This window comes from Heteronotia binoei, chromosome 11 (genome assembly GCF_032191835.1).
Source record: "Heteronotia binoei isolate CCM8104 ecotype False Entrance Well chromosome 11, APGP_CSIRO_Hbin_v1, whole genome shotgun sequence".
Taxonomy (NCBI): Eukaryota; Metazoa; Chordata; class Lepidosauria; order Squamata; family Gekkonidae; genus Heteronotia; species Heteronotia binoei.
Window position 1 is genome coordinate 80,420,668 of NC_083233.1, and position 23,107 is coordinate 80,443,774.

General features: G+C 49.9%; 1 protein-coding gene across 1 annotated transcript in view; it reads right to left on the minus strand.

Moving 5' to 3' along the window:
• The window catches only part of BRAP (BRCA1 associated protein), a 54,036-nt gene that overhangs the window by 25,397 nt on the left and 5,532 nt on the right, over nt 1-23,107 (minus strand). Inside the window, exons 3-9 of the mRNA XM_060249817.1 lie at nt 21,655-21,850; nt 17,833-18,022; nt 14,437-14,550; nt 12,554-12,702; nt 6,292-6,367; nt 5,193-5,331; nt 2,412-2,521 (exon numbers count right to left, since the gene is read on the minus strand). Coding sequence (XP_060105800.1) covers nt 2,412-2,521; nt 5,193-5,331; nt 6,292-6,367; nt 12,554-12,702; nt 14,437-14,550; nt 17,833-18,022; nt 21,655-21,850 — 974 coding nt within the window. The remainder of the gene's footprint in view (nt 1-2,411; nt 2,522-5,192; nt 5,332-6,291; nt 6,368-12,553; nt 12,703-14,436; nt 14,551-17,832; nt 18,023-21,654; nt 21,851-23,107) is intronic.

Sequence of the window (23,107 nt, forward strand, 5' to 3'; positions counted from 1 at the left end):
TAGTGGTTAAGAGTGTGGACGCTTATCTGGGAGAACCAGGTTTGATTCCCCCACTCCTCTACTTGTACCTGTTGCGATGGCCTTGGGTCAGCCATAGTTCTTGTAGGAGTTGTCCTTGAAAGGGCAGCTTCTGGGAGAGCTTTTCTCAGCTCCATCCACCTCACTGGGTGTCTGTTGCGGGGCGGGGGGGGGGGGGGAGGCAAAGGAGATTGTGAGCCACTCTGAGATTCTGAGTGGAGGGCGGGGTATAAATCCAATATCATCATCATCATCATCATCATGATGCTCACAGGCTGGTGAAAAAATAGCCTGCTGGGCGAAACCAAAGTTTCTTAGGAGCAGGCCTCAGATTCAGTGGGAGCTCACCTCCTGAACCTTTCTGAGAGCTCCACCTCCTTCTTCTGAGAGTTCCACTTTCTTGTCCATTGAATAGTAGGTGCAGCTGCATAACAATCCCTTGAATAGTTTATACAAAATTAAGTATATCGTATTGTGTCATATAATGAACAGCCTACAAAAGTAGGCATGCATTCATACAATCAGAAATTAAAGCCAAACAAGAGTCTCAAATACAGTATTTCAGGGAGGACCCCTCACAGTCTCTTAATTTTCCAAATAGAGTACTAAGACTCAATAATAAAGTTCCACAGGAGTCCCTCCGTTGCTTGTTGGCTTCTGAAGGAAAAATTCTTGCCTTCCCGCAAACTCCGGCTTTGATTGCGTTCCGCTGCTCCTGCAGCTTCCTCATAAGCCTCATTAGCTTCAAGCCGCTAATTAAGATACTGAAATGGGCATTTGAGAGAGAACTTGGCTGGAATTTTCAGTTGGCTTACGAGGAAGCCGCAGGAGCAGCGGAACGCAATCAAAGCCGGAGTTTGCGTGAAGAAAAGAGTTTTTCCTTCAGAAGCCAACAAGCAACGGAGGGACTCCTGTGGAACTTTATTATTGAGTCTTAGTACTCTATTTGGAAAATTAAGAGACTGTGAGGGGTCCTCCCTGAAATACTGTATTTGAGACTCTTGTTTGGCTTTAATTTCTGATTGTATGAATGTATGCCTACTTTTGGAGGCTGTTCGTTATATGACACAATACAATATACTTAATTTTGTATAAACTATTCAAGAGTGCGTGTCTTGCACAATATTTTTGATATTTTTGTATTTCATATATTGTGCTGCCATTGTTCTTTTGCATAACAATCCCTGGATGAGCTCCACCACCTATTTTTCTATAAAATGACCACCGCTTAGGAGTTGGTGGCTCAGCGGTAAAGCATCTGCTTGGTATCCAAAGGTCCCAGGTTCAATCCCCGGCATCTCCATTGAAAAGGACCGAGCAGGTGTTGATGACAAAGACCCCCGCCTGAGACTCTGGGGAGCCACCACAAGTCTGAGTAAAGAATAGTGACTTTGGTGGACTTGGGGTGGGGGAGCCCTGATTCCGTATCAGGCCGTTTTAAACATGGTCCTTATCCCATTTCATACAGTGACATGCCTATTGGTGGTGCATGTGCAGAGTGCAAAACAGAGAACTGCCCAAGAGTATACTCTGGGAAGAAGTTGAGCCACACACCAGCACCTAGTATAAAAGTAGCGTATTTACAAACTATATACAATACAACTAGTGCGGTGAATAACATTAAACTGAGTGACAAAGTGCTACGCCAGCAACCGACTCTCGACTGAGAGAAATACTGTCTGGCACGGAAGTCCTTATATATACAGCGCAGCCAATCACGGCAGTCCATACAGTTGCTGACTTCAGCAGGTGCTTTCCCCTGGTAACAGTCCAGCCAGAACCGGCTCACTCCCAAGGGTGATCTGACCTGACCTGTCAGATACTGTCACTGTAGATCCACTGCTGCTTCGTGCTTCTGTCATGCTGTGGACGGAGGACTCAATACACTGACCACGCCTGGAGCAGGGCTGGGAGGCCCAAACCGGCCTGTGTGTCCTCCACTCCAGCAGCTAGCACTCGTTCTTTACGAATGCAGAGACTGTATTTAGCCCTTACGGCTGGACCTCTCCTCCTAACCCTCTTTAAAGCCACCTCCGCTGGCAGCCACCACCACACCTTGCGGCAGCGAGACCCACGAGCTTTGCATGAAGGAGCAATTCCTTTGGCCGACCCTGCATTTGCTGCTTATTGAGCAGCAGTGAGCTCAGTGGGAACACTGTACGGTTAGCCTGCCGGAATCCTCTTGGCTCGTTTATCGGAGCCAACTGCAATTAGGATGTATGCAAGCTCCACCCCCAATATCCTGCACTCTGACTTGGCAAAGAATCACTCCTGAACAACAGCGCCAAAAGCAATGGCGATTCTCAACGGGGCTGCCGTCAAGCGAGCTGCAGGAACGTCGACGGGCAGGGGAAACCGAGCACCTGCCCAGATTTGAAGCCATGGCTCATTACCTCCAGTTGCAAGGCATCGATCTTCTCCTCTTGGCACACGTCTCCCTCACACTCATACTGGACCAGCTTCCCATCGGTCTTACTTGCCACCAGGCGATGGACGTAGTTATCTAGAGGGAAATGTGACCAACGACAGGTGATCTCATGCACGTTTTCCTGGGATCCACCCTTTGCGGGGGAGACACACACCCATGTCCAGTTGAGCCCAACTTTCTACTGAGCTCCTTCTAGTCTCACCCTAAAGATGGCAGGATCGGAAGGGTGGAAACGCCCCTCTCACCGAGACCCTCACAGGATGGCTCAACCATCTCCCTATAGAAGAGATCCTGTGCTGTGGGGGCTCTGGTTCGGGCTTTACTCCTCCATAACAGAGCACAACACAGCAGCGAGACCACTGCAAGCACACTCAAGAACCATGGCAGCAGCCAGTTTGGTGTAGTGGTGAAGTGTGCGGACTCTTATCTGGGAGAATCGGGTTTGATTCCCCACTCCTCCACCTGCGGCTGCTGGAATGGCCTTGGGTCAGCCATAGCTCTCTTATCTGGAGAACCGGGTTTGATTCCCCGCTCCTCCCCTTGCAGCTGCTGGAATGGCCTTGGGTCAGCCATAGCTCTCTTATCTGGGAGAACCGGGTTTGATTCCCCACTCCTCCACTCACAGCTGCTGGAATGGCCTTGGGTCAGCCATGGCTCTCTTATCTGGGAGAACTGGGTTTGATTCCCCACTCCTCCACTTGCAGCTGCTGGAATGGCCTTGGGTCAGCCATAGCTCTCTTATCTGGGAGAACCGGGTTGGATTCCCCGCTCCTCCACTCACAGCTGCTGGAATGGCCTTGGGTCAGCCATGGCTCTCTTATCTGGGAGAACTGGGTTTGATTCCCCACTCCTCCACTTGCAGCTGCTGGAATGGCCTTGGGTCAGCCATAGCTCTCTTATCTGGGAGAACCGGGTTGGATTCCCCGCTCCTCCACTTGCAGCTGCTAGCATGGTCTTGGGTCAGCCATAGCTCTCTTATCTGGGAGAACTGGGTTTGATTCCCCACTCCTCCACTTGCAGCTGTTGGAATGGCCTTGGGTCAGCCAGAGCTCTCTTATCTGGGAGAAACCGGGTTTGATTCTCCACTCCTCCACTCACAGCTGCTGGAATGGCCTTGGGTCAGCCATAGCTCTCTTATCTGGGAGAACCGGGTTGGATTCCCCGCTCCTCCACTTGCAGCTGCTGGAATGGCCTTGGGTCAGCCAGAGCTCTCTTATCTGGGAGAACCGGGTTTGATTCCCCACTCCTCCACTCACAGCTGCTGGAATGGCCTTGGGTCAGCCATAGCTCTCTTATCTGGGAGAACCAGGTTTGATTCCCCACTCCTCCACTCGCAGCTGCTGGAATGGCCTTGGGACAGCCAGAGCTCTCTTATCTGGGAGAACCGGGTTTGATTCCCCACTCCTCCACCTGCGGCTGCTGGAATGGCCTTGGGTCAGCCAGAGCTCTCGTAGGAGTTGTCCTTGAAAGGGCAGCTTCTGGGAGAGTTCTCTCAGCTCCACCCACCTCACTGGGTGTCTGTTGTGGGGGAAGAAGTTAAAGGAGATTGTGAGCCGCTCTGATACTCAGATTTGGAGTGGAGGGTGGGATATAAATCCAATATCATCACCTTCTACTACCCTGGTCCACCCATCCCACATGAACCCACTGTCATTCTCCCATCTGAAAAAAAACATGCCACCTTATTTGGCTTGTGCTTGGGGTAGGAAGTATCTGTGCCCAGAAAAGATAGAGAAAAGCATCCTCCTTCAAGGAGGAGCTGTGGTGGTAGATAACTCACTGAAAATGTCAAGACGGTGTGCGATTGCAATAAAAAAAGCCAACGCCATGCTGGGAATTATTAGGAAGGGAATTGAAAACAAATCAGCCAGTATCATAATGCCCCTGTATAAATCAATGGTGCGGTCTCATTTGGAATACTGTGTGCAGTTCTGGTCACCACTCCTCAAAAAAGATATTATAGCATTGGGAAAAGTGCAGAAAAGGGCAACTAGAATGATTAAAGGGTTGGAACACTTTGCCCTATGAAGAAAAGTTAAAACGCTTGGGGCTCTTTAGCTTGGGGAAACGTCGACTGCGGGGTGACATGATAGAGGTTTACAAGATAATGCATGGGATGGAGAAAGAAGTCCTTTTCTCCCTTTCTCACAATACAAGAACTCGTGGGCATTCAATGAAATTGCTGAGCAGTCAGGTTAAAACGGATAAAAGGAAGTACTTCTTCACCCAAAGGGTGATTAACGTGTGGAATTCACTGCCACAGGAGGTGGTGGCGGCTACAAGCATAGCCAGCTTTAAGAGGGGATTGGATAAAAAATATGGAGCAGAGGTCCATCAGTGGCTATTAGACACAGTATATATAAATATGTGTGTGTGTGTGTGTGTGTGTGTATATATGTGTGTGTGTGTGTATATATATATATATTTATATACACACACAGAGACACATATACTGGCCACTGTGTGACACAGAGTGTTGGACTGGATGGGCCATTGGCCTGATCCAACATGGCTTCTCTTATGTTCTTAATGACAGAACATCTGTTTGGCGTACAGGAAGTCCCAGGTTCAATCCCCAGTTAAAAACAGCCAGGCAGCAGGTGATGTGAAAGACCTCAGCCTGAGAGCTCTTGTCAGGGTGAGTAGACAACACCGACACCGGTGAACTGACTCAGTTAGAAGGCAGCTTCACGCATTCAAGAGACGGCCACAACGCCAGACCCAGCCGCTTAAGGAAAAGAAGTACCTCCAGCGTAGTCCCAGACTCTGTGATTGGTTAACTGCATGGCATAGGTATGCTGCGTCTCCTCAAAATGCTTGTAAGCGTGCCGACTCACGTAGCGTCCACATCCGATGTGCCCGCATATTAGACAGATCCAAAGGTTCTGTATGACGAAAGCATTAGAAGGTTTTGTTGCAAGCAAAGATCCAAGAAAGGCACTTTAAGGACTAGCATGACCGACGTCACATTCAGGGGGGCGGCCGTGTTGGTCGGAAGCAGCAGAACAAAGCTGGAGTCCAGGGGGCACCTTGAAGACCAACAAAGTTTTATTCTAAGTTTAAGCTTTCCTGCGCACACCCGCTTCAGATACAAAGAAGCAGCCAAAGAAGCGTGCATGCACACGGAAACTTATGGGATAAAACTACACAAGTCTCAAAAGCGCCACCGAGCACAAACTCTCAAGACTGATTTCAATACGAACTTTCTGCAAACTACGCGAAACTAAATTATTCAAGAGGGCTTTTCTGCGCAGGCAATAAGGTAGCACCGTTACAAACGGCTCCGCAAAATCACTATTATGGTTGGCTCCTGGTGCGTCATTGAACTTGTCATATTAACACACATGCTTTGCTTCAGTTCTGGGTTTTGTTACATTTCTGGCTTGAGCTACAGCCCAAGTATTTCGTGGTTCACTGAACGTCCAATCCTGCGGATAGTATTGGCTCACATAAACAAACAAACAAGTGATCTGATCTGTCCTGTGCCAAAGATGTGCTTAAGGTGACAGACAGACCAGGCTCAGTGATGGTCACAGGAATCTGTCCCCAGGGCCCCTAGAGCTAAGGAACCCAAGGGCCATCAATCATCATGAGGAGGACATACCCCTCTCTAAGAAGAGCGAATGCTCCAACCCCTCCTTCCTCCACGTCCCCTCTTAGGGCTTTTGCAAAGCGCATCCAGGGATTGTCAGATCGAAGCTGTCAGATCGAAGCTGTCAGCTCTCCTGAAACCAACCTCCCCACCACCCGAAAAGCCGAGCCCCCCTTGGCGATGCAGAGAGAGCAACAGCAGCAGTCAGATCAAGACAAATACCTCCCACGCGCCCCCACAGCCGGCCACTCACTTCTTGGACTCCGCACTCAAAGCACTTGTTCTCCTCCACGGGCTCTGGCGTTTGGCAGTACCTGCACACAGGACACCTGCAGAGCCAGGGAAGAGCAGCCGTTACAATTCAGGCCAAAGATGGGTGACATAAAAAGGGAAGGCCACATTCGACCCAGGGTAGCCACCGCACCCCCCCCCCCAACACACATATTCCGAAAACTGATTTATTTGGCCACCCAGCACTTGGGAGAACCCCCTGCTTTCATTTCCCCAAAGTTTACAGTCCTCAAGGAGACTGGTCCAAAATGGTGAGGGCCCTCAGCTGGCGTTCCCAGGCGTCACCCTTCCAAAGGCTGGCTGGACAAGAACTCCAAAGCAAAAGAAAAGGTCAAGGGAGTCTCCTGTGGAAGCACCAGTCGTTTCCGACTCTGGGGCGACGTTGCTTTCACAACGTTTTCACGGCAGACTTTTGACGGGGTGGTTTGCCATTGCCTTTCCCAGTCCTCTACACTTTCCCTCCAGCAAGCTGGGGACTCCTTTGACCGACCTTGGAAGGATGGAAGGCTGAGTCTACCTGGAGCCGGCTACCTGAACCCAGCTTCCACTGGGATCAAACTCAGGTCGTGAGCAGAGGGCTCCAACTGCAGTACTGCAGTTTTTCTACTCTGCACCACAGGGCTCCTTCAGTGTTGATAGGAAAGGTCCCCTGTGCAAGCACCAGTCGTTTCCAACTCTGGGGTGACGTTGCTTTCACAACGTTTTCACGGCAGACTTTTGACGGGGTGGTTTGCCATTGCCTTCCCCAGTCATCTACACTTTCCCCCCAGCAAGCTGGGGACTCATTTCACCGACCTCGGAAGGATCGAAGGCTGAGTCAACCTCAAGCCAGCTACCTGAAAACCCAGCTTTCGCTGGGATTGAACTCAGGTCGTGAGCAGAGAGCTCGGACTGCAGCACTGCAACTTTACCAACTCTGCGCCAACGGGGCTCTTAAAAGCAAAAAAGTCACCAGCAAATTCCCTCCGCCTGATCTTTGCGTCATCATGATTCAACCCAAGGTCTGAATCCTATGGCATTGGGCTTCCCATTCTTTCGCACATTTAAAAGTATGACTCTTGGGCCCACACACCTTACCCCCACCCAGGGAGAGAACAGAAGGAAAGTTCTCTTCTGTGTATCTGAATGTATTATTTCATTACCTGACTTCCCCTGACAAGAGGCTGACTGGGCGGCTAGGGGGACGGTGCCCCCAGATACGGTACCATTCGGTTCTCCTGTTACCTCCTTCTCACAAAGGAAGTCCACCCAACATTTCATACCAGGGTTGGAATTTACCCCAGAACACGGTGACTAGACAGTGCTCAAGTGATTCTAACCTTATCTTCTCAAAAGCTTAACAGGGCTTCTTCAAAGAGAGACCAGCAAAGCCACTCGAAAGATGGATCGATTGTCTGCTATCCCTGGTTTCCAGTGCATTGTGCAATCACAGGAAGATATTTTAGGACACACAACTGGGTCACCTGAGGACTTGCAGGTAAGCTCAACGGGCCTGGCTAGTGGCCATGCAAGCTAAAACATCCCAGAATCCTATGCAACGCTCAGCGGTTCCATCAGGCATGGTGGTGCAAGAAAACTGATAAGGAGTTTCACCAGAGTAAAAGAACACTATTAAAGTACACATTTGCAGTGAAATTAAGCAACTGCCCAACATGTTAAAAAACAGGATTGTACACAGGGGTGGCCAACGGTAGCTCTCCAGATGTTTTTTTGGCTACAACTCCCACCAGCCCCAGCCATTGGCCGTGCTGCCTGGGGCTGATGGGAGTTGTAGGCAAAAAACATCAGGAGAGCTACCCTTGGCCACCACTGGATAATACATAGATGCGGTGGGGGGGGGAGTGGTGATTGCTCTGTGTGGGAGTTCTGAGTGGGTTTCGAGACCTGGTGAAAGATATAGAGAAGAAGAAGATATTGGATTTATATCCCGCCCTCCACTACGAAGAGTCTTAAAGCGGCTCACAATCTCCTTTCCCTTCCTCCCCACAACAAACACCATGTGAGGTGGGTGGGGCTGGAGAGGGCTTTCACAGCAGCTGCCCTTTCAAGGACAACCTCCGCCAGAGCTATGGCTGACCCAAGGCCATTCCAGCAGCTGCAAGTGGAGGAGTGGAGAAGACGACGACTGCAGATTTATACCCCGCCCTTGTCTCTGAATCAGAGACTCAGAGTAGCTTACAATCTCCTATATCTTCTCCCCCCCACAACAGACACCCTGTGAGGTGGGTGGGGCTGGAGAGGGCTCTCACAGCAGCTGCCCTTTCAAGGACAACCTGGGCCAGAGCTATGGCTGACCCAAGGCCATGCTAGCAGGTGCAAGTGGGGGAGTGGGGAATCAAACCCGGTTCTCCCAGATAAGAGTCCGCACACTTAACCACTACACCAAACTGGCTGTTTGTGACGCCAACTGGAAACAGGTTGTGATGCCGATTGGAAACAGTGACCACAAGGCTTTTAGGTTAAGCATTCGGGCCAATGGAAAGTTACCCCTAAAGTCCAAAACTGTAACATTTGATTTCAAAAGCGGGAACTTTACAAGAATGAGGGGAACAGTAAAAAGGAAGCTGTAGAAAAACACCAAGAGATTCAAATCGCTAGAGGATGACTGGAAGCTATTGAAAACTACACTACAATTGAAGCCCAAATAAAATGCATTCCACAGGTGAGGAAAGGCACGGCCCAGTTGAAAAGAAGGCCTGCGTGGTTAACAACACCTGTTGATGGCTGAGCTGTGTGTGTTTGGGAGAGGGGATTTCTCAACTGCACTGACATTAGGGCAGGCAGGTCACCAGAGGACAAGGGGACAGCTCTGTTCTGCTGCCCACCATTCACGATCCCCGGGGTCAGCTAGACCAGCCCCATTCCCCAACCAGGGCCGCCATGGTCATATACCCACTAAGGTAAATCTTGATAATCTCCTAGACAAGAAAAGCCTTGTGGTGGACCCTTCCACGGATGGATGGCTCTTGCAGTTACCTAGGCAGCGGGTCTCAAAGTCAGTCAGTCAGTCTAGAAGAAGACTGCAGATTTATGTCCCGCCCTTCTCTCTGAATCAGAGACTCAGAGCGGTTTATAATCTCCTGTATATTCTCCCCCCACAACAGACACCCTTGTGAGGTGGGTGGGGCTGAGAGTGCTCTTACAGCAGCTGCCCTTTCAAGGACAGAGACTCAGAGCAGCTCACAATCTCCTATACCTTCTCCCCCCACAACAGACACTCTTGTGAGGTGTGTGGGGCTGAGAGGGCTCTCACAGCAGCTGCCCTTTCAAGGACAACTCTGCGAGAGCTATGGCTGACCCAAGGCCATTCCAGCAGGCACAAGTGGAGGAGTGGGGAATCAAACCCGGTTCTCCCAGATAAGAGTCCACGCACTTAACCACTACACCAAACTGGCCCTCCAACAGGAGAGGAAGAAGAAAAATTGCAGATTTATATCCCGCCCTTCTCTCTGCATCAGAGACTCAGAGCGGTTTACAATCTTCTATATCTTCTCCCCCCACAACAGATACCCTGTGAGATGGGTGGGGCTGGAGAGGCCTCTCACAGCAGCTGCCCTTTCAAGGACAACTCCTGCAAGCTATGGATGACCCAAGGCCATTCCAGCAGCTGCAAGTGGAGGAGTGGAGAAGAAGAAGACTGCAAATTTATACTTTGCCCTTCTCTCTGAATCAGAGACTCAGAGCGGCTTACAATCTCCTGTGTCTTCTCCCCCCACAACAGACACCCTGTGAGGTGGGTGGGGCTGAGAGGGCTCTCACAGCAGCTGCCCTTTGAAGGACAACTCCTGCGAGAGCTATGGCTAATCCAAGGCCATTCCAGCAGGTGCAAGTGGAGGAGTGGGGAATCAAACCCAGTTCTCCCAGATCAAAGTCCAAACACTTAACCACTACACCAAACTGGCTCTGGCATAAGTTCTCCCTATGAAGAAACGTTAAAACGCTTGGGACTCTTTAGCTTGGAAACGTCAACTGTGGGGTGACATGATAGAGGTTTACAAGATTATGCATGGGATGGAGAAAGTAGAGAAAGATGTCCTTTTCTCCCTTTCTCACAATACAAGAACTCGTGGGCATTCAATGAAATTGCTGAGCAGTCGGGTTAAAACGGATAAAACAAAGTACTTCTTCACCAAAAGGGTGATTAACATGTGGAATTCACTGCCACAGGATGTGGTGGCGGCTACAAATATAGCCAGCTTCAAGAGGGGATTGGATAAAAATATGGAGCAGAGATCCATCAGTAGTTATTAGCCACAGTGTGTGTGTGTGTGTATTTTGGCCACTGCGTGATACAGAGTGTTGGACGGGATGGGCCACTGGCCTGATCCAACATGGCTTCTCTGATGTTCTTATGTGACACAGAGTGTTGGACTGGATGGGCCATTGGCCTGATCCAACATGGCTTCTCTGATGTTCTTATGTGACACAGAGTGTTGGACGGGATGGGCCATTGGCCTGCTCCAACATGGCTTCTCTTATGTTCTTAAAAACAAAACAAAACCAGTATTTAAATACACAGAGTACAATCAAAAATCAATCCTCTCTCCAAACCTTTAATCTTATATTCCCTGATTCTCACAGCAGTCGGAAGGAACCTTTCTACTGAGAGGGTGAGATGGGAACACTGAAGCGACAAAAGAAGGGAAACAAGTCTTGCTTCTGGAAGGCTACGCCCATTAAGCAAAACAGGACCATCTCCCGTATTTGGACATAAAATTCACATCGAAGCAAAATATGAGCAGCCGATTCTGGTTCCCTACTACTGCACGGGCAGGTTCTTTCATGGTAGAGGCAAGTTCGTGAATCTCTCATAAAGAACTTCTGATGGGAAGATGTTAAATCATGTGAGCATAAAGGCATGACGTCACTGTGGGGCTGTAAGCTGCGTAAAATAGGCAGCTGAAAGCCCCTATGTGTTATAATAAACTACAGAGGAGGACAAGTTTTACGTGCAAGGGACCAGACGGTTTGTTTCTCAATGTCTCTGTTTCAGGGTTTTAAATACTGGAAATTCACATCACATAAAAAGGGAGTCCAGAGGGATATCAATTGACCTGTGTTTTCCACAAGATTAAATGAAGCCAATTAGATGAAAATGTATCCAACAGCATCAGGGAGATTTATTACTCAGCACTGCCCTGTAGCGGAAGCATAGCCAAAACGACAGTGTCAAGAGCAGAGTTCTAGTCATCAGAAGACTTTGCCCTGTGCCTCCAGGCACAATCTGTACAGACATCATCTACTCCCCAAGGATACGTCACAAAAAATATGGCCTGGATCTGCTCAACAAGTGAATTACATGAATCTATCTAGGCAGGGATACTGTAAAGTAATTGGGACACAACTTTAGCATTGAAAACTTTCACGGCTGTGGGGACAAACTGGCTACCCTTCACACACACAAAAATCTAACAACAGTGGACAGACTAGTTTTGACCCATTTTAACGCTTTCTTCCTCTGGGCTGTCCAGTTGCTATACGACTGGAAGAAGACTCCCAAGTATTTAAAACAGTTAACTTGCCCTACTGGGTTGTCATTAATGTACCAATTAAGTTGCCTCCAAGACCCTGAGCCTCAAGCTTTGCGGCAGAGCTGATCGCAGGGCATTCTCAAGGAGAACCAAACTACCCCCCTTGAGTACCTAGGCTGGGCAAACCTCCCCCCCCGCCCCCCCCCCAAATTGGCAGTCCATCGGCTCAGCACGGTCCAAAGCCTGCTTTTCTCCCTTCTGCCAATTCCAAATGCTTCCACAATGGGGGGGGGGGGGGGAGAAGCACTCTGATTTTGAAGAAAGTTGCGGCTCTCCGTTCCCCAGTGGTCCGCTTGGTCTCCGGGCTGAGGCCAACAGCAAAAGTAGGCCGGGCAAATCATTCTTGTAAAAATATTCTATCTTTGAGGCCGACCCACACAGATGAGTTGACCAAAGCGGTGCGGACTGGCTACTGCAAGTCAGTTTTGACGGGGAAACGGTTTTCTTAAGCGACTGTCCCCGTACCTATTAAATGCGGCCTGCTCTCAAAAGCTCCTGCCGCGACTGAACATACAAATGCACTCTTCGTAACACCCAGGGCTACTTCAGCTCCTTCCCTGGGGGAACTGTGCCATCCCCACATCCGGCCTTCCCCACTCCAGCTTCCCTTCCGGGGGCTTCGACCCCCTGCAAGCAGCCCCTCCTCCCAACACGCCCCCGATTGCCAACTACCGAGCAAAGAGAACAGCTTACGTGGTGTCCTCCCACCGCTGCAGGCACTGGCTGTGGAAACTGTGGTTGCAAAGGGTGGTGAGAATCCCATTGACGGACTCGTCCATCCTCTCCAGGCAGACGGTGCACTTGGGCAGCTCGGTCAGGTCCATGACCGGAAGGCTGGCTCCCTTCACGAGAAGAACGCCAAGTCTTGGTCAGTCCCCCGAGACGCTGCGTGACGCGTGACGCTCGGCACCCCTTCTTAACGTCTGCAACAGGCTTTACGGTGGCGGCCGTTTGTCCTCTTAACAGCTGTCGCAGACGACCCTAACCCATTGCCCCCTGCGGCTGCCGAAAAGACAGCTGTGCTCCTCCCCTTGCGGCAGACACACAGACAGACCTGGAAGGAAGGTCGGTGGGCTGACAGAGGCCCAAGTCTGTCCAATGCGTAACGGAGACTGGGGGAGGGGGAGAAGAGGCAAGAGCTACCGGTAGCAAAAACTAGATGCTAGAAATGGGTATGAAAAGACTGAGGAAAAGTGAGGCAGGTTGGATGGCTGGGAAAAGACCTGGGCTGAGACGTAGGAGGTGGGGAGGTCAAAGCAGCTACCCAAATGTGTAACTTAGTTAAAACTAAGCAATGACTTCTAGCTGTTGCTAAAGGCACCCTTCTCTAGCAGGCTGCAGGTGATGCTGGGAAAGTGGCTGGATATGGGGCAAGGGGACAGTGGGATCAACAGCAAAGAAAGAAGAAAGAGCAGCAGTACGAAGACAGTCAGGTGGGCTCTCATGTTTGAGGGATCTGGTGTGCTATGGGCAGGAGTGCTATGGGGTTAGAGATACAAGTTACAGCAGGGGTGTCAAACAGGCAGCCCGGGGGCCAAATCAGCCCCCCCCCCCCGAGCAACTGGCTCTTGTCCGCTTCCTTCTCCCTCTCTCTTGCTTCCTTCAGCATCTCAGCTTGCTTTGCAAGCCTTGCTCAATCGCACAGGAGCAACAGAGCAAAATCTGGATTTTCTCCATTGGTTGAGGTCCCCTGGGGAGGGAGGGAAAAGAGCCAGAGCTTCCTTTGCCCAGCTCCCTGGATTCCAGGGGAGAAATACAAAGAAAGCATCTTTAAGACCAACAAATGCTAATATTTTAAGTTTTAAAAAAACTTTAGTCGTGTTTGTCTGTGTCCTTTAAAAAGTTTATATCTCTGCTAAAAAAAAAAAAAAAGGTAAAGGTAGTCCCTTGTGCAAGCACCAGTCATTTTCGACTCTGGGGTGACGCTGCTTTCACAATGTTTTCACGACAGACTTTTTACAGGCTGGTTTGCCATTGCCTTCCCCAGTCATCTACGCTTTCCCCCCAGCGAACTGGAGACTCCTTTGACCGACCTCGGAAGGATGGAAGGCGGAGTCAACTTGGAGCCAGCTACCTGAACCCAGCTTCCGCCGGGATCAAACTCAGGTCGTGAGCAGAGGGCTCCGACGGCAGCACTGCAGCTTTACCGCTCTGCGTCACCTAATCTTAGATAGGTACAAGCATGGCCCAGCCTGACAAGGTCTCATTTATGTCGGATCTGGCCCTCGTAACAAATGAGTTTGACACCCCTGGGTTACGGAAAAAGGAAGGAGGTGGGGGAAAGGGGTGTGTGGCTTGATCAGAAATGAGCACCTGGCTGCTCACGTGCTGTCGGCAGATGGGATGCCCATAACAAGTGGCCCAAGGTGATGCAGTGAGTCCAAGCCGGGGAGAAGCATTCAGGCTCAGATTATTGACTTGAATTGTGTGGTTTTGTGTTCGTGAGCTTTAGATTTGGCAAGAACCTCAGGGCGGCAGAGAGGCTGTGAAGTCTGTGCGCCTCCTCTCAAGAAGATGAAGGGGAGGATCTCCCAGCTGCCCAAAAGCCTTTGCAAAGAACAGAAGGAACTACTTACGTCTTCTGACTTGAAGACTTCGGCCCTCTCCACGTAGACCAGCTGGCAAACGTCTTCTTCTATGGAGTTGAACTGCCGACCGTTGCAAGTCATGTAAAAACTATCCGCGTCTGCCTGAGTGGGGGGGGGGGGAGGCAAAGGTGAGAGGCTGGACAGACTGGGTATCTACCAAGGTAAAGAGCCGTCCTCCCCAAATACCTCACAGCATTACTATGAAAAGCAAAGAGCATTTGCTAGGCCACTGATGCTCCATCCATGTGGCAGGCACACCCACTGCCCACCTCCCCTGAAATAGTCTGCCCCCCAGGGGCAAGGAAGTCTGGCAGGAGCTGAAATGGTGGTGGAGGAGGAGAAGCAGGAGGAGGAGAAAGAAGAGAAGGAGATAGGATTTATACCCTGCCCTTCACTATCTGAAGGAGTCTCAGAGCAGCTTACCATCACCTTCCCCTAACAGACACTCTGTGAGGTAGGTGGAGCTGAGAGAGCTCTGACAGAAACTGCTCTTGAGAGAACAGCTTTGCAAGATCTTGTGATTGACTCAAGGTCACATCAGCAGGTTCATATTGGAGGAGTGGGGAATCAAACCCGGTTCTCCCAGATAAAGAGTTTGCACAATTAACCACTACGGAAAACAGCTGGGCTGACTCAGCACCACACATGGGCTGCCAAAAGAAGGAAGAGATGATTGGCAAGCTGTGATGCGGATGGAAGCAAGAGAGAGGGAGAAGGAAGTAGATGGCAGCCAGTTGCTCGGGGGCCTGATAGGAGCCCTCCAGGGGCCTGATTTGGCCCCCAGGCTGGATGTTTGACACCCCTGATTTAGCAGTTCTTGGGCAATTGGGGGGGGGGGGATAGAGTCAACAGTTCTTATGCTCCTCAGATCAAACAATGCTTGCTGTCTTTTCTTATCAGCGCAGTTTCCAAAATCAGGATTGGAGCAAACTCAAACAAAAACAGAAACTCTTGAAATGATGACAGGAAGAGAGACCACTGCAACCGCGTTTGTTTTTATCAGCAACATACCCAGAGGCAAGGCAGTTGCCAGGGCCCAAGACCGCCCCCCTCCCGTCTGCATTCCCTGCCCCCCCGCCGCCACCCCCCAGCTTCCTTGCCAGCCTTCCAACCACCGCTCTTGGTGCGCATTCTGCACAAGGCTGCTGAGAGAAGGGCAGGTGTTCTGCTAGGAGAATGAGTAAGGTTTGTGAAAGATCCATGGGGCAGTGATGGAGGGACATGCGGATGGGCGGGCAGGAAAAGGGCCCCAGCTATTCTCTGCCCAGGGCCCCCAAAACTTTTAACCAGTAACCTCCTCTGTGGGCACACTCAGACTTGCATTGGAGAGAAGCAATCTGCCAGCCCAAAGTTTTAAAAAATAAAGTGTACGAATGGCATTAAGTTGCATTTAGAAATTAGGACAAACTGCTAGGCATCAGAAGCTTAGAGCCAGCTTTCAAATTTTCAGGCCTGGAATCTCTCAGGTATGGATACAACCACTGCACCCCTATGGATTTCTTGCACATCCACATCCCCTGCACAGGTTCCCTGAAAGGATGACTCTGGCTTCTGCAACCTTAGAGAGCAGGTTTCCCGCTTCAAGGCAGACCCAGCGGCTAAAATTCCTCTTCCTCCCACTCGCCTGAGTCACCGCTTTCGAATCCACGTACAAACTAAATCACACAGAGAATGATGGGGAAACTGCACTGCAGACAGTAATTACAATTAAAGGCCATTTGGAGCAGGAAGCTGAGCAATTTGAATCAACTATTAGATTGAAGGCTCTGAATGTCTCTGGAGAAGAGGCGCTTGGCAGAGCAAACAGCACTCTGACACAGAAGTGGTTGGCCAACGACTCAGAGCCGCGCGTACCTTGGGGAATGGTGCCGCCTCCCCCCCCCCCACTTTCCTCTTTTTCACCACCCCCAGCAGGAAGTGAAATGATTTATTTGTATCCTACCCACTGAGCTCATTCAGCAGCACAGATGGCCCGCCTTTTAACCCCCCCAAAAACCCTATCAGGTAGGCTAGGCACAGAAAAAAAAGATCAGCTCTGTAGAAGGATCCCAGCTGCCCCCCACAGCCATTTCAGGATAGCAGGAGAGCCAGTTTGGTGTAGAGGTTAAGTGTGCGGTCTCTTATCCGAGAGAACTGGGTTTGATTCCCCACTCCTTCACGTGCAGCTGCTGGAATGGCCTTGGGTCAGCCAGAGCTCTCTTATCTGGGAGAACCGGGTTTGATTCCCCACTCCTCCACTTGCAGCTGCAGGAATGGCCTTGGGTCAGCCAGAACTCTCTTATCTGGGAGAACCGGGTTTGATTTCCCCACTCCTCCACTTGCATCTGCTGGAATGGCCTTGGGTCAGCCAGAGCTCTCTTATCTGGGAGAACCGGGTTTGATTCCCCACTCCTCCACTTGCAGCTGCAGGAATGGCCTTGGGTCAGCAAGAACTCTCTTATCTGGGAGAACCGGGTTTGATTTCCCCACTCCTCCACTTGCACCTGCTGGAATGGTCTTGGGTCAGCCAGAGCTCTCTTATCTGGGAGAACTGGGTTTGATTTCCCCACTCTTCCACTTGCACCTGCTGGAATGGCCTTGGGTCAGCCAGAGCTCTCTTATCTGGGAGAACTGGGTTTGATACCCCACTTCTCCACTTGCAGCCGCTGGAATGGCCTTGGGTCAGCCAGAGCTCTCTTATCTGAGAGAACTGGGTTTGATTTCCCCACTCCTCCAGTTGCACCTGCTGGAATGGCCTTGGGTCAGCCAGAGCTCTCTTATCTGAGAGAACTGGGTTTGATTCCCCACTCCTCCACTTGCACCTGCTAGCATGGCCTTGGGTCAGCCACAGCTCTGGCAGAGGTTGTCCTTGAAAGGGCAGCTGCTGTGAGAGCCCTCTCAGTCCCACCCACCTCACAGGGTGTCTGTTGTGGGGGAGGAAGGAAAAGGAGATTGTGAGCCGCTCTGAGACTCAAGAGTATAGGATGGGATATAAATCCAATATCATCATCATCATCATCCATAGCTCTCACCCAGCCCCATTTTATCCATACAATGCCCCTAGAAGAGTAGATTAGAAGAAGAGCCCACAGCAGGCCCGAGCTCTGGAGCAGGGCAGGCATTGGAAACTGGGTCTCCAATGCTCAAGACGAACACCTTTGCCATTTTACCAACTGAGAACAGTTTCATGGAAGGAGCTTGTGGACAGCAAAAGCCAGCAGACCATTACGGCCGCTGATGTGGTCCGAGGCCTCCATGGCAGCAGATGGCATCCAGTTCACACTAGGTGCTTTGTAACTGACAAACGGCCAAATGAACGCTGGTGGAGAACTCTTTCCAAAGGCCTAAGAAGCGGCCTATTTGGAGATCAAAGCTGGCTGAAGGGGGAATAATTTTATTTTTTACCTGCGAGCTAAACTTGATCAGGACCATGTACTGGTTCGGTGTGGAGTCGCGAATGATTTTCATGTGTTCAATAACTTCATAGAAAGAAGCCACAAACTTCATGAGGTCGTGGCTCATCATTGTGGCCGGAACGGTGAGAATACACAGCATGGCACTGCGCCGCACGTCTTCTTTTAAGGAGGTCATCTTGCTGCCGAGACAAAGTCAGAAGGATCAGTAAGTTCAGCAGCGTTTGATGGTCTCAGTCCAATTGCCAGCCATAACACAAAAGATATTTGTTACGGTGTACTGCTATTAGCGGAGACAGTGACACCGGATGGGTTTCCCAGAGTTCTTTAGCTCTCAATGTGTGTGAATTCTGACCCCAATACGTTCCCACTGATCAATGCATCCCTGTAAGATATTGCAACAGATCAGAGCCAGCATTAGGATTTCGCATGCTGTTTTATCAGCGTGAATCAACCAGATTTTGCATTTCATAAAAAGGCAGTTTAACCAACTAAATGTAACAAATTGGTCTGTTATCATAATCTTAATGGAAGCATCTCTTTAGAGACACTGATGCGAGAGACCCTGCAACCAGCCCATAGATCACACTCAGGGTGAGAATGGTCTTCAGTATGTTCTTTTTAAATCCCTAGATACAGGGGTGGGGAACAGTGGCTCTCCAGATGTTTTTTTGCCTGCAACTGCCATCAGCCCCAGCCAGCATGGCCAATGTCTAGGGCTGATGGGAGTTGTAGGCAAAAAAAATCTGGAGAGCCACTGTTCCCCACCCCTGCCCTAGAACATTAAAAGGAGCCCCATGGCACAGAGTGGTAAAGCTGTAGTACTGCAGTCCAAGCTCTGCTCACAACCTGAGTTCGATCCCGGCGGAAGCCGAATTCAGGTAGCCGGCTCGAGGATGACTCAGCCTTCCATCCTTCCGAGGTCGGTAAAATGAGTACTCAGCTTGCTGGGGGTGGGGAGTGGAGATGACTGGGGGAGGCAAGGGGAAACCACCCTGTAAAAAGTCTGCTGTGAAAACATCCTGATGCGATGTCACCCCAGAGTTGGAAATGCCTGGTATTAGCACAGGGGATTACCTACCTTAGAACATTAAAACCTCACAATCAAAATCACCTTCAGCGCACAAGTATGTGAGGCACAAAGCTCCATGAGCAGAGGACCAATATACTTTTTTGAAAAAAGAAATTGCATGTCTTACTGGAAGCACCATTTCCAGATGTTTAAGCACCTTGCATAATATAACATGATCTATAAAAGGGGGGGGGGGGGGCTGAACTTGTCACAGGTTTGATTGAAGAAAGGAAAGGAAAGGTCCCCTGTGCAAGCGCCAGTCATTTCTGATTCTGGGGTGACGTTGCTTTCACAACATTTCCACGGCAGACTTTTTACGGGGTGGTTTGCCATTGCCTTCCTCAGTCATCTACGATTTCCCTCCAGCAAGCTGGGTACACATTTGACCGACCTCGGAAGGATGGAAGGCGGAGTCAACCTCGGGCTGACTACCTGAATCCAGCTTCCGCTGGGATAGAACTCAGGTCGTGAGCAGAGCTTAGGACTGCAGTATTGCAGCTTTAACGCTCTGCGCCGCATGGCTCTTCAAAAGGAAAGGTCCCCTGTGAAAGCACCAGTCGTTTCTGACTCTGGGGTGACGTTGCTTTCACAACATTTTCACGACAGACTTTTTACAGGGTGGTTTGCCATTGCCTTCCCCAGTCATCTACACTTTCCCCACAGCAAGCTGGGGACTCCTTTGACTGACCTCGGAAGGATGGAAGGCTGAGTCAACCTCGGGCCGGCTATCTGAACCAGCTTTCACTGGGATCGAACTCAGGTCATGAGCAGAGAATTCAGATCACAGTACTGCTGTACTGCTGCTTTACCACTCTGCGCCACATGGCCTCTGATTGAGATGCAGCAGCAATTGATGGCTTGCCACTCTGCAAACAGGGCTAGGGTTTCCACCAGCTGGCACACTCCCTCTGAGTGGGGCAAGGGTTATTCCCATAGCTTGCCATTACATTTCAGTGGACAAACTACGATTTCCACCCTCTCAGCAAACCCAGGAATCCAAAGGGAACAAAATGTGATTTGGAACCCTGGGTTTGCAGAGCTAGTACAAATCATGGTTTGCTTGTTGGGATGTAATGTTAGGCTGAGCTTTGACACAAACCTAGAAATACTAGTCACCAAAGTTGAGGAGAGGGAAGAATACATAAGATTCTCCCCAAGTCTGTTCACATGGCAGCAAAACCGCGGTTTGCTGTTACATCCAAAGAAAGCCACATGTCCAAATGCCACACTGCATCATGGCATCACAATGCCTCAAGAACTTCAAAACAAAATAATAAAGCACAAAAGGCATCTCTTTGTCAATTGTGGAATCAAGAAACTTCTACTGAATTTTGAGACATTTTTCTAAAAAACTCAGCAGCGTAGCTGTTTGGTGCAGAAGGGCCAAGCCACTTCCTCGATTGCAGCCTCCGGTTTCCTAATGCAGAACTGAATGACTGATTCATCCCTAAACACCATTTTAAGCCAGCTCTGAGACTGGCTACCAAGGGGTCATTATTACATTTCTAAAACAGTGACTTCCAAGCTGCATTCCAGGCAAACCTATCACGGGTTCCTCAAGGAGAATACCAGTAATGGTGGAGAAGATTCCTTGGAACAGGCTTCATAGCACTACCTAGCAATGTGTGCAAACCTTCTCGGTTCGTGAAGAGCAGCTGCAAGGGCACCAAAGTCCTGGAACAGGCCTCCAAAAGTGCTGCCTTAACATCTGAGGTCATGACTCAAAAGCCTCTGTATAATGCAGGGGTCCCATAACAGACCTAAGCAGATCCATTAACAAGGAAAGGACTCCCTGAGGGCAGAAAGCTTGAAACTCTCTGCTCTAGGATGCCGGCACACGAGCCTCTGCTCTTCAATACCACAGTTGTATGCAGTTACAATAAAGCAGGGGTGTCAAACTTGCAACCCAGGGGCCAAATCAGGCCCCCAAGTAACTGGTTGTCATCTGCTTCCTTCTCCCTCTCTTGCTTCCTTCTGCATCACAGCTTGCAAGACTTGCTCAACTGCACAGCAGCTACAGAGCAAAACCTCTATTTTCTCCATTGGCTGAGGCTCCTCCCTTGGGGAGGAAGTGGGGAGGGAGCGCTTGTTTATCCAGGCTTTCTCAATCACACAGCAGAGCTACTGAACCAAGCCTCTCTTACTTCTACTGGCTGAGGCTCCTCCCCCACCGGTTTCCTGGGGAAGGAAGGAAAGAGCCAGAGCTTCCTTTGCCCAGTTCCCTGGATCCCGTGGGAGAAATACAAAGAAAGCACCTTTAAAACCGAGTGCTAACATTTTAAGCATGTTTTAAGGGTTTTTTTTTTTAAAAAAAATATTTAATTGTGTTAGTCTGTGTCCTTTATAAAGTTTATATCTCTGCTATTTAATCTTAAATAGGTACACACTAGCATGGCCCGGCCCAACAAAGTCTCATTTATGTCAGATCCGGCCCTCATAACAAATGAGTTTGACACCCTTGCAATAAAGATTTAACACTGGCAGCATCCCCACACAGACATGAAGTGAGGAGTGACTCACAAAAGCTCCTACCCTGTCACAAATTGCGCTAGTTTTTAAGATGCCACCGGACTTGCTCTTTCCTCCTGCTCACACGGACCAAGTCAAGCATCCCAACCTTCCTCCCAAGAAATCCTGGGGTTGAATGCAAAGGTTCTCACCCAGGAGCAGGGAAATTCCTTTGAAGCCAAGCCCTGGAGGCAACCTTGCCTTGTGCCCCCTCAAAGGGCGCTATGTTCTTACTTGGTCTTGTAGAGATGCATAATACCGTGAACTATTTCAACGGACGGGTTCCCGCTAAAGAAGGAGATCTGGTCCGGAAGCTGCTTGGAGGGTGAGTCTGGAGCTGTCCCCGCGCTTTGGCCGTCGGGTTTGCTTCGGTCCTCTGGGGAGGAAGCCTCAGCAGCTTTCCCTTCTTCCATTGCTGCTTTCATCTCATCTTTCAACAACAACAACAACAAAAAGCAAGGAAGACCAAGGTCAGAAATAGCTTGAGAGAAAATCCGGCTGTGCAAATGCCTCATTTTCAAGCACAATAAAAGGAATCTAACAACAACAACGAACGGGTCTTTGGAAGAACATAAGAGAAGCAATGTTGGATCAGGCCAATGGCCTATCCAAGAGGTGGCCAACGGTAGCTCTCCAGATGTTTTTTGCCTACAACTCCCATCAGCCCCAGCCATTGGCCATGCTGGCTGGGGCTGATGGGAGTTGTAGGCAAAAAACATCTGCAGAGCTACTGTTGGCCACCCCTGGCCTATCCAGTCCAACACTCTGCATCACACAGTGGCAAAAAAAACCAAGTGCCATCAGGAGGTCCATCAGTGGGGCTAGAAGCCCTCACACTGTGCCCCCAACAAGCACCAAGAATACAGACCATCACTGCCCCCAGACAAAGTTCCAACAATACACTGCGGCTAATAACCACTGATGGACCTCTGCTCCATATGCTTATCCAGTCCCCTCTTGAAGCCATCTATGCTTGTAGCCACCACCACCACCTGTGGCAGTGAATTCCATGTGTTAATCACCCTTTGGGTGAAGACGAAAAAGCTGCAGCTCTCAGCATTTTCAAGTCGCATCTCACCCTGGAACCATTTGGGGCTTGCTTTGTTGGGAAACTGCGGATAGGTAAATAAGTCACAGAACCAGAGTCAAATGAACTAAGAGGCCATCTAGCCTTACAACAGCACACTAGAGGAAACAGTGCTGAAAGGTTAAAGAAATGCTTGTCAAAGAGAAAAAGTCACAAGGGAGTGAGTTAAACTCGCAAAAGTTTTTGTTATTGCTATGTGCTCTTCCCTTCCACCACCTGGAACAGAATAGCTATCTCGCACTGCTTGCTTTTGCCACAGTAGCTCCATTCTGGTCCCTGTCTTAAAAAGCATCCCATGCCAAAAATCTGCCCAGGAGCCATCCAAAATCCAGGGAGTGTATTTTACAAGAAAGCATCAAGCCAAGTATACAGCCGGGAGATTATGTCCTTTTTCATTTCTCTTTGTTCTGGCCACTGAATCAATAAACAGAGACCCTATCTGGGAATTCCTTTCAGCTCTGCCTTTGAAAGAGCCTTGCCAGAAGAAGAAGAAGATGATATTGGATTTATATCCCGCCCTCCACTCCGAAGAGTCTCAGAGCGGCTCACAATCTCCTTTACCTTCCTCCCCCACAACAGACACCCTGTGAGGTGGGTGGG